We start from the raw sequence: 16723 nt of genomic DNA on the forward strand, positions 1-16723 counted from the left end.
GAGCACCCAACACTGTTTCCTCCTTCTGGGATGCCCACCTGGGTGGAGGGGTAAGGAGAGAGATCAGGGATGAAGATCAAGACTTAGGAGTCATCAGGAAATAGGTGGTGAATCAGGTAAGGACTGTGTTTTGCTGTGTGGCAGGGAGGCCCAACCTAATAGTGGTTTAAATGGGGGATTATTTTTCTCAGATAATGAGAAAGCTCAAGGCTCCTTCCAGCTAACTGCTCTGCCATGTGACTTTCATCCTCCTGCTCATCACCTCGTGGTCACAAGATGGCTGCACCATCTCTGGCACTGTGGCCATGGTCTAGGCGGAAAGAAGCAGAGGGTGAAAGACAGGCACCGGCTCCCTTTCAGACAGCTTTCCTGACCCAGCAACTTCTGCTTACATCTTACTGGTCAGAATTGCGTCACATGGCACCTCTAGTTGCAAGGCAGGCTGGGAAATACACAAATATTTCACTTTACAAATATTTTATTTTCACTTTTTAACATCTCTGGAATTGAGGTGTGTTGTATAACCAATATACTATGGTGTTTTTGTTTTGAGTACAGAAAATTTCAAATGTACAAAAAAATAGAGAAAGTGTAATGAACCTCCATGTATCCATTACCTAGTTTCAATAATTATCAATACAGGGTAGCCAGTACTGTTTTCACCTATACTCACACCCACTCCTCCTACTTTGATGACCTTGAAGTAAATCTCAGACATCATATCAGTTCATCCGTACATCCTTCAGTAGGTTCAGTGGCATCTTAGATTCAGTGAGTTACCCTAGGTTTTGAGCTGGACTCTTGGCCTGCACAGCAGACCTGGAGTTCAGGGTAGGGAAGGAAGGGAGAGGGTGTTTGCCACAGCAAGAGCTAAGTCTGGAAGAAAACTTAAATGGAGGGAGAGGGCTGAGAAACCCGCAGTTCCATGAAAGAAAGAGCAAGAGGAGCCTAAAATGGTCTTGTCACAGAAGTAGGAGGCAACCACAGAACAACCATGTCCTGGGGCAGGGAAGGAGCCAGTGTGGGGAGTGATCAACCGGGTCCAGTGAAACAAGGACAGAGGCATGATGTGACCACACTAAGAGGTCATTAGCAGCTATCACCCAGCAGCATCACCCCCTGATGTCAGGTGTGGCTCTCCCAACACCGGCCCCCAGGACCTTGCCCTGAGCATCTTGTGCATCAGGCCCAAAACAGGTGTCAGGAAGCGGCCGTGGTGTCAGCCGATACAAGCCTGTGGGACAAAGGAGCCAAAACTCCACTGGCCAAGAACTTACAGTCCACAGAGACCTCTGCATCAAAGCTCCAACCTGGAAGGCTGCTCGCCAGTGGAGTGACCTGTCTCCCGGCCAGGCTAGGCCCTAGCTCCTCCGGGTGCTCTGTGCCCCCAGGTGGGGCAGGACCCACTGGGAGCAGCCCGGGGCCGTGTGTGGACCAGCCGGGTGTGCAGGGGTGGACCGGAGGGAGGCAGCCCCCTCCGCAGGGCAGCAGCTGACAGGCCCTCTCTCGGCTTGCAGGTGGACCAGCGAGTGCTGCAGGACCTCCTCTCGGAGAAGCTGCCCAAACTGATGGCCCACCTGGGGCAGCGCCGTGTGGACCTGTCCTTCATCACCTTCAACTGGCTCCTCGTAGTCTTCGCAGACAGTCTCATCAGCAACATCCTCCTCCAGGTCTGGGACGCCTTCCTCTACGAGGGCACCAAGGTAGGGCACTGCGGGGGTGGGGGGGGGGGGTGAGCAGGAGGGTCCTGGGCAAGTCCCTGCATCCTCTGGGTCTCGATTCTGCCCCTGGACGATGGGAGGACAGAGCCCACCTGTCAGGGCCGTGGAGGACCTCTCCTGGGAGCGTGGCTTTGTAAACTCAAGTACTTTGCACCCCTGGGGGGAAGTGGTGCTTCTGCCTCTGAAGATGCGTCCTAAAGTTGGGGGGATTCCCTTTCCCTGGAGAGGAGGCACAAGCATGACCAGGAGGCGCGTCGCTATTCTGTCCGTTGCCCCTCAGTCACCTGCCGTCTCTTCCTCCTGTTTGGACTGAGCCCCAGATTGGGAGGCTGGCACTTGGATCTGGTCCCAGCTCTGCCCCTTACCTTGCAAGGAGACCCTGGGCAGGCCCTCCCCGACCTCCGCCCAGTTTCCCCATGGTGGTTGACCTCACAGTCCACCAAGCGCCCTCGGATCTGTCTCTCCATTCGATTCCTACTGGAGCCCCATGTAAAGACAGTGTTACCCGCCATTAGGTCCAACAGGGCAATGCCTGGCCCAGGGTCCCAGGACAGTCCCAATCCCCAGATTCCTAGCTGTGCTCCCCCCGTGGGGTTTCCAGTCCAACCCCCTTGGCGTTGCCCCGCACGTTTCCTCCAAGCCTTCAACCTCTGCAGCCTATCCGGGGCCTTCCACAGCGCCTGGGGGTGTGGGTTCTGGGGACTCCCTGCCCTGGCTCCCTGCGCCCCCCCTGAGCCCCCACTTTACCCCCCAGGTGGTGTTCCGCTATGCCTTGGCCATCTTCAAGTACAACGAGGAGGAGATCCTGAGGCTGCAGGATGGCCTGGAGATCTACCAGTACCTGCGCTTCTTCACCAAGACCATTTGCGACAGCCGGTGAGAACCCACTCCTGGGCCCACCCTGCCCCTCCACCGTGCCCACCCCACACGCATCCCCCCGGGACACAGAGCAGAGAGGGGGCTGGTGTTTCCAAAGGTAGGTTCATTAGCGATTCTGATCCTCCGTTGCATCTTAGAAATCTTCAGGGACGTTCCACTGCCTCGGCGTCTGTCTACCCCCTTAACACAGCATTCAGGGCCTCCATGCTGTTTCATTTCTTGCCCACCTTCTCCTGCCCCCACCACCCATGCCCTATGATCCTGCCAAACAGAATTATTTGAGTTCCTAGGACAACCTCCATCTCTGGGCTTCTGGCCTTGCAGGTTCTTCTGCTTAGAATGCCTCCCGGCCACTTCCACCACCACCGTCTTTGCCTGGCCTACCTGTACTCATTCTTCAAAACTCAGCTCACTGTCCCCTCCTCCACGAAGCCTTCCCTGACCAACTTTTCCTTCCTGGGTTAGAGCTCCCACAGTTCTAAGCTTCCTCTTGCCTCAGTACCTGTCACTTTGGGTGGAAATTGTCTTCTTATTTACTGTTTCCTCCCTGGAAGGGGCCTCAGCTGCATGAGCAGAATGAATGCAGGGGTGCCTGGGACACCCGGTGACTGTGACTGTGCTCTCCCCCCAGGAAGCTGATGAACATCGCCTTCAACGACATGAACCCCTTTCCTAAGAAACAGCTACGCCAGCTGCGGATGGCCCACCGGGAGCGGCTGGAGGCTGAGCTGCACGAGCTGGAGCAGCTCAAGGCCAAGTACTTGGAGACCCGGGCAGCCCAGGGCCCTGCAGTGCCCGAGGGTTGCACCAGCGAGGATGAGGGAGAGGCGGAGCCCTGACTTGGCTACCTGCCCTCCCCAAAGCCCTTTCTCACCCTTTGCTGGCAGGCCCATAGGAGGACAGCCACGGAGCAGTGGTCGAGGCTCCGCTGAGCCCCATCACCATGTGACCCTGGGCGAGTCCCTTCCCCTCTCTGGGACTCAGTCTCCCCATTGGAACATTGGCTCCTGAAGCCATTGGTTGGGTTATCTCCTCATGAGCACACACCCAGGATACACCCCTTCTCACTTCCTCTGCAGAAGCGAGCAAGAGTGCTGTCTTTATAGGGTAACCTTGAACATTCTCTAAGTTTTATCTGTGTATGACAGTGTAAATATTGGAAATAGTTCACAAGCTTTGGAACCTAAACGATTCTCAGTAACCAGTTGTTCCTGGGCGGGCCGAGGGCTCCAGAGTGTCCCACCACTAGGGCCTTCCCAGCCTGGGACGCCCCTGGCTTCTGTTTCTCTTGGCATCTCTGCAGGGCCGGTCCTGGTTCCTGGAGAAGCTGGGGCCGTGTGCAGTTAGGGCTTCCGTCTTTCCGGGCAACAGCGCTTCTCCAGTCCTGGTTGGGCCTTTGTTCCAGTCCTGACTCCCACCTTCCAAGGCCTGTATCCTGAGCCTTGCACTTGCCCTCACCTTTCTCCTCACAGCCCTTCGGGGGGACGGGGGGTGGGGAGGGTGTTCCCAGGGAAACCCCTGTCCACTACCAGGAGGAACTTGGTGTAGGGGCTGAAAGCCCAGGGTTAGGTGCCCAACTTCTGATCTCCCACCACCAGATTCAGAGTCTGGGGCAAGAAAAGTCACCTCTTTGAAAACTGGGTGGTTGGGAGGGAGAGGAACAGGCGGTGAGACGGACAGAGCCTGCAGCCTGTTGCCAAGTCAGGGCTGGCTTGTGCAGAACTCAGCTCCGGTTCTTCTGGGCTCTTCCAGGCCCTTCCTCAGCAGACAGGCTTCCCCCATTCCCCCCAAGGCGGGGGGCTGAGGCTGCACAAGTGATTTCAGCAGCTCATTTCTCAGCAAAGCCTGTGCCTGTGCCGGGATAGCCTTGAGCTCAGCAATCTGTGATATGAAGGGATAGGGTGGGGATTCTCACAGGGAAACCTCCTGCTCTGATCTGAGGCTCCTATCAGGGCTTGGGAGGCCACACCCATTGCTGGGGACCAGGGACAGGCCCTTCTGTCACCCACTGGTGTGAACTTCAGGGAGGGGTTGGCGCACCAGACACCTGGTTCCTTCCCACCACTCCCCCACAGCCCTGGGGTGGGGACCCTTAGGGTTCCTTTCCTCCCACATTTACGAGGGCTGCTGGGCAGCCCAGTTTCCTGTGAACACCCTACACGAGGATTTGATGGCCTTTCTCATTTGTGCTAAACTTTTTTCATCTGCTGAGGTCCTTTCACCACCAAACAGTAACTGTGAAGCATGATGGTGGTCTGAGGGCAGCCTGGGGGTCGTCCTGGCTACACCCCCAACAGGCTGTAACCCTCAGGGCCATCACCAAGGACACAAGGGGTCCGGCCTCCTGGAACTCCAGGAGGATGAAAGGAGATGACGCTGGTGCTGAGCCTGGTGCCTGGCACAGAGTCAAGTACAGCCTTGGGCAGTGAGTACCCTTTCCATGAAGAAAATGTCACCAGGAGGGCCTTGAGGTCTAGAAAAGGCCCAAGGCTCCAGGAGAGACTAGGTCCAGCTGGTCCCTCTGACTCTAGCCTTAAAAATCAAATTCCCTCCTCAGCAAAAATACAGCAAGCAATCCCAGCTCAGACTGGGGCTGCTGGATAGAGGGCACCCTCCTCTCCCCTCCCGCCTGCCACCCCCCTTCTCTCCCCTTCCTCTGCCCACCCCCAACCTCTCCCCTCTCCTCCTTCCCTCATCTCTTCCCTCCTCCACTTGTCTTCCCCCTCCTCCATCTTTCCCATTCACACACCCAGGCAGAGGAGAAGCTCTGCCCAAAGCTGGGTATCTACCCCCCTCCTCCTCCCTCACTGAGAGGGGTGTTACTCTGCAGCTGACCCAGCACTGGGTCACCTCTGGTTCCTACTTGGCTGCACCACAGAATCACCTGAGCACTGGGTCCCACACTCAGCCTCTTGTAGGGCGTGGGTATTGTGCTACACCAACAGGGTTGGAGACCACAGGCAATCAGGGCTGACTAGGGGGCCTCCAGCCCTGTAGCCGGGAGCTGGAGCCAGAGCAAGAATGTGAACTACCTGTCCTACAACACCTGCTCACTCCAGGCCAAGCTCAGTTTACAGATGAGGAGACAAGGCTCAGAGAGGTTAACTAACTTGCCCAGAGTCACACAGCCACTGAGTGGTTAAGCCATGTTCAAGCCTTAGAGGCTGCTAACTGAAAAACCAGGGAGGGCTCCTCCAAGCTCACGGCGCCTTCTCTGGATCCTAGAACACCTCCCCCAGGGGAAAGGACAAGTCTAGCCTATGGCCTCCTGAGTGGTGTAGGTCCTATGGGGATAGCTCCAGGCAAAGGAAAATGAGAGGAAGAAACATCTACCTGACAGGGAGGCTGTAGCAGGAACTGGTGGGGGGGGGGTGCCGAGCCCCAAGAATGTCTGGGGTGCAGCTGCTCCTAGGGAGCCTGCCCACCCTCCCTCAGCTCTTCCTGAAAGGCGTTTGGGGCCCACCCCTGGTGTCAGGTTCCTGGCCCTGCACCACAGCTGTCACCCCCATCCCCAGGGGCTGCTGCTTTCCCAGGCTGGAGGATCTGATCCCTCACAGCTCCACCTCCCTACCCCAGGTGGTGGGCCCTCTAGCTCAAAGCATCCCTCTCCCAACTAGGCCCCCAGCGAGCTCAGGCCCATGCTCCATTCTCTAGGGGAGAGGAATTACCCAGGGAAACTTCCTGGGGCAATATCCCCAAGAATAAAGGGGCTCCTCAAAACAGGAGGGAGGGCCCTATGGAAGACCCCCACCCTAAAGTGGGAGATGCACATTCACTTTTACAGAAGTCCTCTCCCCCATGTTCAGAACCTCACCTCCCAGGTGCTGCTGTCCCCTCATTCTTTCTCAGCTCAATCTGCCATGGGCACAGGACCATATTGTACAGAAAGCTCCATGTTGGGCAGGTAGAGAACTTGCCACCCTCTCTCTCACACACACACACAGACACACACACATGTTCTGGTCACCCACAAGAAATTTACCCACACACGGCAGATTAAACAAAGGCCATGCTGACACAGGAAGGTGGTTTTCTGGCCCATCTCAATCAGCAATAAGGCCCAATAGAAGGTGCTAGCAGATGGGCCCAACTTTGGAACCAGACCTATTGTGTGTTTCCTAGCTAGGGACCCCTGGATAGGTCATCCCCGCTCTGGCCTCAGTTTCCCCATGTGTGCAATTCAGATGGTCAGTGGGTAGCCTTCATCAAATGGACCAGGGTTAGGGGGATGGAAGGGACAGGAGAATAAAGAACACACATATACACACAGCATCTCTAGGAAGAGTCCCAGGTTGTGTCTATTGCAGAGGCCTCTAATGGCCTCCCCTCTAGCCCACTGGTCCATATGTCCATGGCCCCCAGAAAGGTCCCTGTCAAACCAGCCTTTCCCCAAACACAGCCCCAGCCACCTACCGTCATGGCACAGAGTGGTAAGATGCAGATACAAGGCTGGGAGGGCACATCCACAGGGATCTGGGACGACTTGCTGGGGAGGTACATTGGTACCGACCCTGGAAAGAAGGATGAGTCTGTTTAAAAGACAGTAGGAGGGACTTCTCTGGTGGTCCAGTGGTAAAGGACCTGCCTTACAATGCAGGGGATGCGGGTTCGATCCCTGCTTAGGGAACTAAGATCCCACGTGCCACGGGGCAACTAAGCATGCGCACTACAACTACTGAGCTGGTGTGCCTTAACTAGAGCCCTCGTGCTGCAAACTACAGAGCCCACGTGCTCTGGAACCCGCGCGCCACAACTACAGAGCCCCAGAGCGCATGCGCCCTGGAGACTGCACGCCACAACTAGAGAGAGAAAACCCATGCGCCACAACGAAGAGCCCGCCCGCAATGAGAGATCCAGCATGCCTCAACGAAGATCCCACATACCGCAACTAATACCCGATGCAGCCAAAAATAAATAAAATAAATAATAAATAAATCAAAAAAAAAAAAAAAAAAAAGACAGGAGATGAGGAGGTAAAAGAATTCCTGGCAGAAAGGACGTTGTGAACAAAGGCATAGACGTGTGAGAGTGCAAGGGCGTGGGGAATGCACCAGAGTTACTTGTCCAAGCACTAGGTGAATTAAGACATTCAGGCGAATTAACACTGAGCCACGCACTGTTCTAGGCCCTAGAGATAACACCACTGAACAGAGAGCTCTTCACAAGAGAGGTGGTGTGGTAGAGTGTTTATAAGCTTGGGTTTGGGAGCCACGCTGCCTAGGGGTGAATTACTACCTGTGTGATCTTAAGTGAGATACTTAACCCTTCTGCGCCTCAGCTTCCTTATGTGTAAGATAGGTAATAGATAACCTCATAGGCTTGTGTGACGGTAAAGTACGCTGATTCAATTAAGGTGCCTAGAACTGTGCCGGGTTCATTGTTCATTAAGTGTTAGGTGGTGGTATTACTAAACGGCTGGACCTCCCCATCTCCGCCCCATTGCCTAGCATGCTGGACCCCAAAGCCGGCGAGACTGGGCAGCAGCGCCCCCTCCTGGCTACCGAGAGAAAGAAGGGCGTCCTCCCGATATTCAGCGGCCCTCCCTGCCCTCTTCCTCCCGGCGGACTGGGAAGCCTCAGGAATTACTCTACCAGCCCAGGTTCACCGAGCGCTACTCCCGTGGCGGGCTCTGCGCGCGCACTTTGCCGTGCGGGGTAAATTAGATCGTCTCATCTAATTTTCAAACAGCTCTCTGAGGCAGACACGGTTACTGTTTCCATTTCACCAAGGGAGAAACTTGAGGCTCCGGGAGGTCGAGTCCCTTGTTCCAAGCCACTCAGCGAGGGAGCGGCGGGACGTGAAGGCAGGAGAGTGTGACTGTCCCCAGCTTCTGTTTGGTCGCGCGGGGCAGGCCGCCCCAGTCACTGTGGCGAGTGCGCGCCGGGGTGCGCGCCCGTTCTGTGCGCGTGTGCGCGCCCCGAGGCCAGCCCCGTGGGGCGCGGAGCGCGGCGAAGGGCGTGAGGAAGCAGTGGTGGCCCCGCGGACTCGCGGGGAGCGAGGGCGGGGCTTGTGCCGGGCCCTTGCCCCGCCCACCGGCCCCGCCTGCCGTGCTTAGGGAGGGAGGAGGCGGCGCTGGGAGCCGGGACTCGGCGGGCGGCGAGAAGCACGGAGCCGGAGCCGGACGCCGCCGCCGCAGCCACCTGCGCGGCAGTCATCAAGGTAGGGCGGCCCCGGGCCACCGGCCATACCCTCCCTGTCTGTGCGAAGTGTGCGCGCTGCGCCTCCAGGCTGCAGCGCCCGCGGAAGGATGCTGGGGCTCGGCGCACCGCAGGGGACCCGGCGGGGCTCGGGGGACCTGGCTTCCAGCCCCTCTGCGTGACCTTGCACAAAGCACTGCTCCTCTCCAGGCCTCAGTTTCCCCATCGGGACAGCGAGCCCAGTGGTGGCCCCTTCCTCGCTGGGCTCTTGGGAGGGGCCGCCTCAAGCTCCAGCCTCCCGACGGCGAGGGGCCCGGATGGGTACTGTCTGCACAGCCCAGCCGCAGTGAGGGCCTCTCATGCTGGCTGTGGCGAGTCGGTCCCGACAGTCCCCCCATTAGTGGCCTGGGTGCCTCGCGGGACCTGTGTCGGGACCTCTTCCCTCTCCTGGCTGAGTAACCTGCTGGGCCTCAGCTTCCCTGTACAGGAAACAGGAAGGCGGGGGGACACCCGCAAATCCCTATCGAGCCGGCCTGGGCATGCAGGGTGGGGCGGGTCAGAGTCTGCCTGCCAAGTCTGCCTCCCGGTCTGGGGCTGGGGGAGCCCTGGGTTAGAGGTGGTGGGGCCCTCGGCCACAGACTTGCCTAGACCAGACCCATGCAGACACCTGTATTTAGGGAATGGTGTGGAACATGCCCTTCCCCATCCCTTCCCCACCAGTGCTGACGCCCAGCTCTACGTCCCAGCCTGGTGTATTAGGGATGGCTTGTCCACACACACACCCCAGAGAGGCTACAGTGCCAAGAGAGCCATGTCTGAGTGGGGTTCGGTCTGGGACAGAGCAGATGTCTGAGGGACTGTGGCTCCAAGCTCTCTGGGTGAAGAAGACCTCTGGCATCTGGCCCAGCCCCTTGGTCAGATCCCCTTTGGAAGGTCTTGCTGTCCCATTGCACACCCCTTGTTATGGGAATCTCACTAGCTGTAAACAGAGCTAGAATCTGCTAGTGCTGCTCTGAGCACACAGACAACATCTGACCCCTCCATCCCCCACCCCGAGGCAATCATCTGGTCCCTTAAATCAGTTCACCTCAGGGCTAAACAGCCCCAGATCCAGCATTGTTTCTCCTGTCAGAGCCTTAGGGAGCAAAGGCAAGACGAGGGAGCTGAGGTGTCTGCCCGAGAGCAGGCAGTAGTCAGCCTGGGGCTTATTCAGAACCCACTGTCATCAGGACTGGAATGTGTCCCCTGTACCCTTGGGTTAGCAGCTACCTTAGAGGTCTGGAGTGAGAGAAGGAGCCAGAGGAGCCCCTCTCCAGGCCTTCCAGCCCATGCATGTTCTTCCCTGTCTTCTGTTGCCTGCCCTGATTGAGGGAATAGTTTCTGAGAATCAAGTCTGGGCCTTCTGGTCTCTCTTGTCCCCCCTCGTGACCTGCCCCTCACCTGGGAACTTTCTTACAGCCAAAAGAAGGGAGGTGCTGCCAGGGCAGGTAGTGAGCACTGTGTCCTCAGAGGTATGTGAGCAGAGGCTGGATGAGCACTTGCTGGGGGTGAGCTGCCTTTGACTGCAAGTCTGGGACTCTAGGGCCGAAGTAGAGTGACTATGACCTTACCTTCTGGCCATGGTGGAGCTGCACAGAACTTGAAGCTAGACCACAAACAAGTGTTATTATCCTGTCGTAAAAGCAGACTAAGTATATGTGCTGTCACTTGAGCATAGCTCCAACGCACAGGCTTAAGTGCTACCTATGTCTCCTGTCATCTCTACCTGCGTATAATCTGGGCTCTGTTTTCCTGCTCTACTAGTCCAAGCTATTTGGGCCTTGATTTAGAGGTATAACAGATTCTGGTTATTAAAAAGTCATCCTATGCAAATAATTTTAAAATGCACCATGGAATTATGGAATATCTAAACTGAAAGGGATCTTAAGAAATCATCTCATTCAACCCCCTCATTTGACAGATAGGTATCCCTTATCCCTGGAGGGGATGTGACTTGTCAAAGGTCACACAGCAGATGAGCAACCAAGCCCAGCGATCTTGATTCCAGGGCCAGAGTGTGTGTGTGTGTGTGTGTGTGTGTTTGGAAACACATACCACATAGTAAATGAAAGCAATCTGTATTTATTCCTATAAAATTAGCAGAAATAAATATAAAAGGATAAACATCTATGCTGGCAAAGCTATAGGGATTCTCCGGTAGCATTTAATTTTGCAGAGCAACCTGACAGTTTGTTACAAAAGTCCATGAAAATGATCCTAACTTCCCTTTGCCCCTAGAATTCTAATTTGAGGACTTTACCCTAAGGAAGTAATTATAGAGACAAGTGTAGTGCTGTTATTTACCAGAAGTTATTTTATGGTGAAGAAGCTCTTGGTGTTTTATCTGAGGCTTAATAAACATTTCATTTAAAAAGTACAGCTTTAATAATAGTGATACTAAAGCTTCCATGTCCAGAGTCTGGCCAGCACAGGAGCAGTGTGGTCTGGAGGAAAAGCCATGAGACTCCTGTCAGCCTAGATTCCAGGATGAGCTCTTCCTCTACCCCACTGTGTGACCTTAGGTCAATCCCTGCCCCTTTCTGTACCTCACTTCCCCTATATGTGAAATGGGGTAGATTCAGTGATTGCTGAATTTCTTTGAACTCTGACAACCCACATTCTAGACTTAGCAAATCTCTGTAGAGGAAGCCTTTATTAGAAGGAGCAGTGAACACAGGGATAACCAAAGATTGTTGCAGCCTCCCTCTCCCATCATTAAATGAATCCCCTTAGAGGCAAGCAGCTAGCTAGGGGAAGGGGCTTCCCTCAGCCTTAGACCTTTGTTATCTCCAAATGACCAGAACCTGGATTTTTTTTTTTTTTTTTTTTTTGGCCGTGCCCCTTGGCATGGAGGATCTTAGTTCCTCGACCAAGGATCGAACCCTTGTCCCCTGCACTGGAATCATGGAGTCTCAACCACTGGACCGCCAGGGAAGTTCCAGAACCTGGATTATTTTAGAACCTACTGTATTTTTGTTTTTATCCTCTTTACCAAATATCGGGGAACAGAGATTTTTCAGGAGGATCAGAAAATAATTCAGCAAGATCTTCCATTTATTATGTTACGTCTATAGACCGTGCCTTGCCTTCTTCAGAACAGATTGGAGGTGTTTAGCAATCACACCTATTATGAAGGGCCAGGAGTTGGTGAACAAACATTTACTGGGCACCGACTGTGTATTAGGCCTTGAGGTACCTCCCAAGGGCCTGCAGGCTGCCATGCGAAACGTATTAGGTTATATGTGAAATGGCCAATATCTGGCTGTTTTTGACTTACAAGAAATGGCCATTTGGTTCAGCCTAAATGGAAAAAGATATAATTAAAAAACACTGTGCTCCTTACCATAATTGAGAGATTGGCAGGGTGCTGTGGGGACTAGGGCAGTGTGATTACTGTATAAGCTTGGAGAAGTCAAGTAGGAAGAACATGGGAGCCTCACCTCGAAGAATCAATAACAACAACAACAACAATAATAATAAGCTAACATTTATTGAGTACTTACCACCTGCCTGATTGTCCTAAGTGCTTCACAGTCATTCATGTAATCATTCAACCTTTCATTTATTAAACACCTGCCTTGCGCTAGGTATCTTCTAGGTGTTGAGGGGAAGGGGGTTCTTGACAGTAAACAAAATAGACCAAAAAGAAAAAAAATCTGTCTTAAAAGAGCTTACAATCTAATAGGAAAAAAAGACAGACAATAAACACTAAGTACAATAGGTGGTGATAAATGAGATGGAGCGAATAAAACATAGGAGGATATTTTGAGTGTGTGAGGGGGAATGGAAGGAGGGGTTGTGGTTTCAAGTAGGGTGTGTGTGAGGCGAATCACTGAGAATCACTTTTGGGCAAAGGCTTGAAGGAGGTGAGGGAGGGAGCCGGCTGATTCCTGGGGAAGAGCCGTCCAGGGAGAGGGAACAGCCAGTGCAAGAAAAAAGCCCTGAGGTAGGACCATACCTGACACATTGAAGGAAGGGCAGATGAGAAGAGTGCCACTAGGGAAGAGGAGACAGGTGAGAGAGGCCGCAGGTCCGATTGTGTACCCTGTCTCGTACAACATGATGGACTCCTGTAAGTTTGAGGGAGGTACTACTTGTATATCTCTTCTTCAGTTAAAGGGACAAAGGTACAGAGAGTTTAAGTAACTTGCTGAAACAGGGTCTCATAGAGGAGCTAGGGCTTTTGGTCAAGGGCAGTGGGAGCCATGGAAGGCTTTTGAACAAGTTATGAGCATGGCCACATTTGAGTGTTTTTTGGTTTTTTTAAATTTATTTTTATTTTTGGCTGTATTGGGTCTTTGTTGCTGCACGCGGGCTTTCTCTAGTTGCGGTGAGCGGGGACTGCTCTTCGTTGCGGTGCACGGGCTTCTCATTGCGATGGCTTCTCTTTGTTGTGGAGCACGGGCTCTAGGCGCACGGGCTTCAGTACTTGTGGCACTCGGGCTTCGTAGTTGTGGCTTGCGGAATCTAGAACACAGGCTCAGTAGTTGTGGTGCACGGGCTTAGTTGCTCTGCGGCATGTGGGATCCTCCCGGACCAGAGCTCGAACCCGTGTCCCCTGCATTGGCAGGTGCATTCTTAACCACCGTGCCACCAGGGAAGTCCCCACATTTGAGTGTTAGTGCTATTCCTCTGGGGTGCAGAGAGAGGGCTGTGGAAATAGTCCAGGCCTGGGATGATAAGGCTGGACCCAGGCAGCGTAAACCATTGAATGAGGGGGCAGGGGATCTGCCAAACTTGGTGCTGGGGGTGAGGTAGGAGTCCAGGCCAGGTGAGTAGGAAGAGGAGGAAACCAGGCTGGTCTTGGGCTTATTTATTTAACAAATACTTAATAGCACTTCTTATGCTCCAGGCACCATCTAAGATTTTACATACACTGGCCCATCGAATCCTCAAAGCAATCTATAGAATAGATACTATTACTTATTATTTTTAATGGGTGTATTATATTGTATGTAAATTATATCTCAATGAAGTTAATTTACAAAGAAAGTATATTTGTTTTTTCTATTATAAGTACTTGATGATAATAGAGAATGTAGAAAAAAGAAAGGAAAACAAAATAAATCACATCTCTTTTTATCTTAGATAATCAATATAAATATTTTAGTATATTTACTTGGGTTTCTTTTTCTACTATTATCCCCATTTTGCAGATGAGGACACTGTGGCCCAGAGAAGTTGGGCAGCTCGCCCAGGGTCATATATTTGGACCCATGTCATCTGGCTCCAGTGTTCAGGGTCTTAATCACCGCGCTGTGTTGCCTGTAGGCAAACCTGGAATGTCAGTTGGTGGGTTCCATTGAGACACCCCCCCAACCCGCACTCACCCCACCCCCAGCATCCTTTCACAGATAGGAAAAGTAAGGCCCAGTGAAAGGTGGCACCTTGCTCAGCATCTCTCAACCAGTTGGGGGCAGATATGTGAGGTCTTATTCTAAGAAGAAATAGGGAGCTGAGAATTTGTAGGGCTGATGTGACAGCTGCTTCCAGCCTGGCCTCGAGCCCAGAGCTAGCAGGGGGCTGGCAAGTGCCATGACCCTGCCCATACAGAGTGCTGGGCACTTCCAGGGCAGGCCTGTGTTCTCTGGGCCCAAGAGTCTCAGCCCTCCAGCAGGCCCTGGGTGGGAGGCAGCCAGGGGTGGGGAGGGAGAGTTCGGGACCTTGCCAAGCCTGCAGGCCCCCTGGGACTTGTCTCTTGTACTCTGACTGTGCATTTATTTCTGGCTCCGGTGCCAGCAGACTCCTGGGGCTGCCTGCTGCCAGGGATGCAGCCCTGGCTTTGGATCCCAGCACAGCCACTGGGTGAGCCTCGGCCGGGGTCTTTCCCTCCCCACCTGCAAAGTGGCATCATAATGGTGCCAGCTTCAGGATGAAGGGAGATGTAGATGGAAAGTTCTGGCACAGGGCGTGGCACAGTAGTGGAGAGCCAACTACTGTTGCTGCTCCTGGGGCCACCCCAGGGTGTTGGCCCAGGCTGGGGGATTGAGCCTTCCCAGCCAGAGCCCTCTCCACGACGCTCCCCTTCATAACCTGGCTCGACCAGGGAGGCCCAGCCAGTGCAGGAGGAGACGGAAATGAACCTCAGGCAGTGGCTTGGAGTCCAAGATTACAAACAAGGGACACAGTGGAACAAAAGAGCCCACACCTCTGAGGAGGGAGACCTGACCTGACCACTGACATGCTCTGTAGGCAAGTCCTGTCCCTTCTTTATGCCCCCTGTCCTCTTCCGTAAAGTGGGCAGGGCATTTCCTGCCTTAATAATCGTAACAATCGTCATCCCAGCAGCCATCTATTGAGGTTTTACTATGCCTGGGGAGTAAGGATGGAGATAAGCCAGACTCATCACTGCCTTCAAGGGCGCACAGCCTGGTCGGGGGCTCAGTTCTGATAGGGAAGCCCTGGAGCTGTGGGCTCTCAAGGAGGGGCACCTCATGCAGCCTGGGGTGGGGTGGGAGTTAAGGAGGCTCCCTGGAGGAGGTGATGCCTGGGCCAGGTTAGTGGGATTTGGAGTTGGCCAGACTCTGAAGGGGAAGAAAGCAAGAAACGTCATTGGGTAAATTGCCCCACTTCTCTGAGCCTCAGTCGTATAAAATTGAGATAATAAATATGTGCTTTGCCTAATGTATACAGCGGTTGTGAGTCTTAAAATTGGATAGAAAGCATGGAAGCACTTTATGAACTATAAAATGCCAGGCACCTGTTCATTGTTGTTTACCGTGATATCTGGAGTCCCCAGGGGTTAGGGAAATACCAGGGCAGCATCTGGGTCCAGGAGAACATCCGGTCTGTTTTGAAAGATCTACAGTCAAATCCAGCAGAGACAGACAACTTCCATTCACCTCACACCCCTTGATTCAAGGGTTCAAGAGTATTTCTGTGCTGGGGTACGGCTTTGCTTTGAGGAGGCCCTGAGAGCAATTATGATCCAGTCACAGCTCTGTCCCAAGGAAGGGGGGACAAGTGTCCATAGGAACCCATCAGGCCAAAAGCACTGCATCCTGGTAGAGGCTGGGCGCCCTGATCAGGCCTCAGGGACCTGATCAAGAGGCACTGAAGAGAGCTGCCAGGTGAAGGGATGGAGGAAAGGGGAGCACCGTGAGGTCACTGGGAAGAAACCAGTCTATGTAGAGGGAGGTCTGCAAATTTGTATTGCCTGGAAAAGCAAGGAAAAGAGCAGTGTGTGGTATGAGCCCATTTTGGTTTGAATATGAGGAAAGAATAGATCTACACACATTTAAATACAGAAAAATATTCAGAAAGACACACATCAAGCTGGTTGGTTATCACTAGATGGCAAAATTTTGTTTTCTTTTTTCTGTACTTTGAAATTTTATATGTGATAGACATTTTATTTCTATAAAGATGTGGCTGTATGTAATATATGGTACAGTGGAATGTAGATAGTATGATAATCTGGCCAGCCTGCTGTCACCAGGCTGGAGGGTTTAAGGAGGCACCTGCAGCACGAGGACTTGGGTGAGGCCTGGAGGACGTATCCTCAGTGCTGGTCTTCCAGAACAGTTGAGACAGGGTCCAGGGATGGCTTGATATAGGAGTCACATGGGAGGAGAGGTCTCTGGGGGTCTCTGGAGTTGTTCCCAGGACTCTCTTCTTGGGACAAAGACTAGGGCTTTAGATGGCTGCAAGCACAGTCAGCATTATGACCGACTGCCTGAAACCAGGAACCCCAGGCCACATCAGCAGAAGCATAGAGTCAGATCCAGAAAAATGAAGGTCTTGCTGGAGTTTGGGCTACCCCCTGAGTGGGACTGGGAAAGCTGGGACAGATCCAGAGGCCGCCAGGCTGGGGAAGAGCCTGTGCCTTCAGATTCCGTGATGTTTCTGGCTTCCACCTCAGCGTGCCAGACCCCAGAAGACCCTTTGCCCCCAGTGATGTGTGTTCTCAGTCTTTGGTCCCTGGGACTCTCACAGACCTTCTCATGT

General features: G+C 53.5%; 2 protein-coding genes across 8 annotated transcripts in view; both read left to right on the forward strand.

The window, feature by feature from the left end:
- The window catches only part of TBC1D2 (TBC1 domain family member 2), a 41790-nt gene extending 38002 nt beyond the window's left edge, over positions 1–3788 (forward strand). For 5 of the 7 annotated variants that reach the window (XM_082468575.1, XM_082468578.1, XM_082468579.1 and 2 more), the window contains 3 exons: positions 1518–1703; positions 2476–2597; positions 3232–3583. In XM_082468575.1, coding sequence (XP_082324701.1) covers positions 1518–1703; positions 2476–2597; positions 3232–3439 — 516 coding nt within the window. In that variant the 3' untranslated portion in view covers positions 3440–3583. Of the gene's footprint in view, positions 1–1517; positions 1704–2475; positions 2598–3231 lie in introns of those variants that run through there. The other 2 variants (XM_082468582.1, XM_082468577.1) reach the window with 2 other exon arrangements.
- A 3909-nt stretch (positions 3789–7697) lies between these two features.
- Positions 7698–16723, forward strand: part of CORO2A (coronin 2A) — a 57249-nt gene continuing 48223 nt past the window's right edge. The window contains 1 exon segment of the mRNA XM_082468681.1: positions 7698–8759. The gene's annotated coding sequence lies outside the window, so the exon portion shown is untranslated.

Source organism: Balaenoptera physalus (genome assembly GCF_965194825.1).
Source record: "Balaenoptera physalus genome assembly, chromosome: 7".
In the NCBI taxonomy this organism is placed as follows: Eukaryota; Metazoa; Chordata; class Mammalia; order Artiodactyla; family Balaenopteridae; genus Balaenoptera; species Balaenoptera physalus.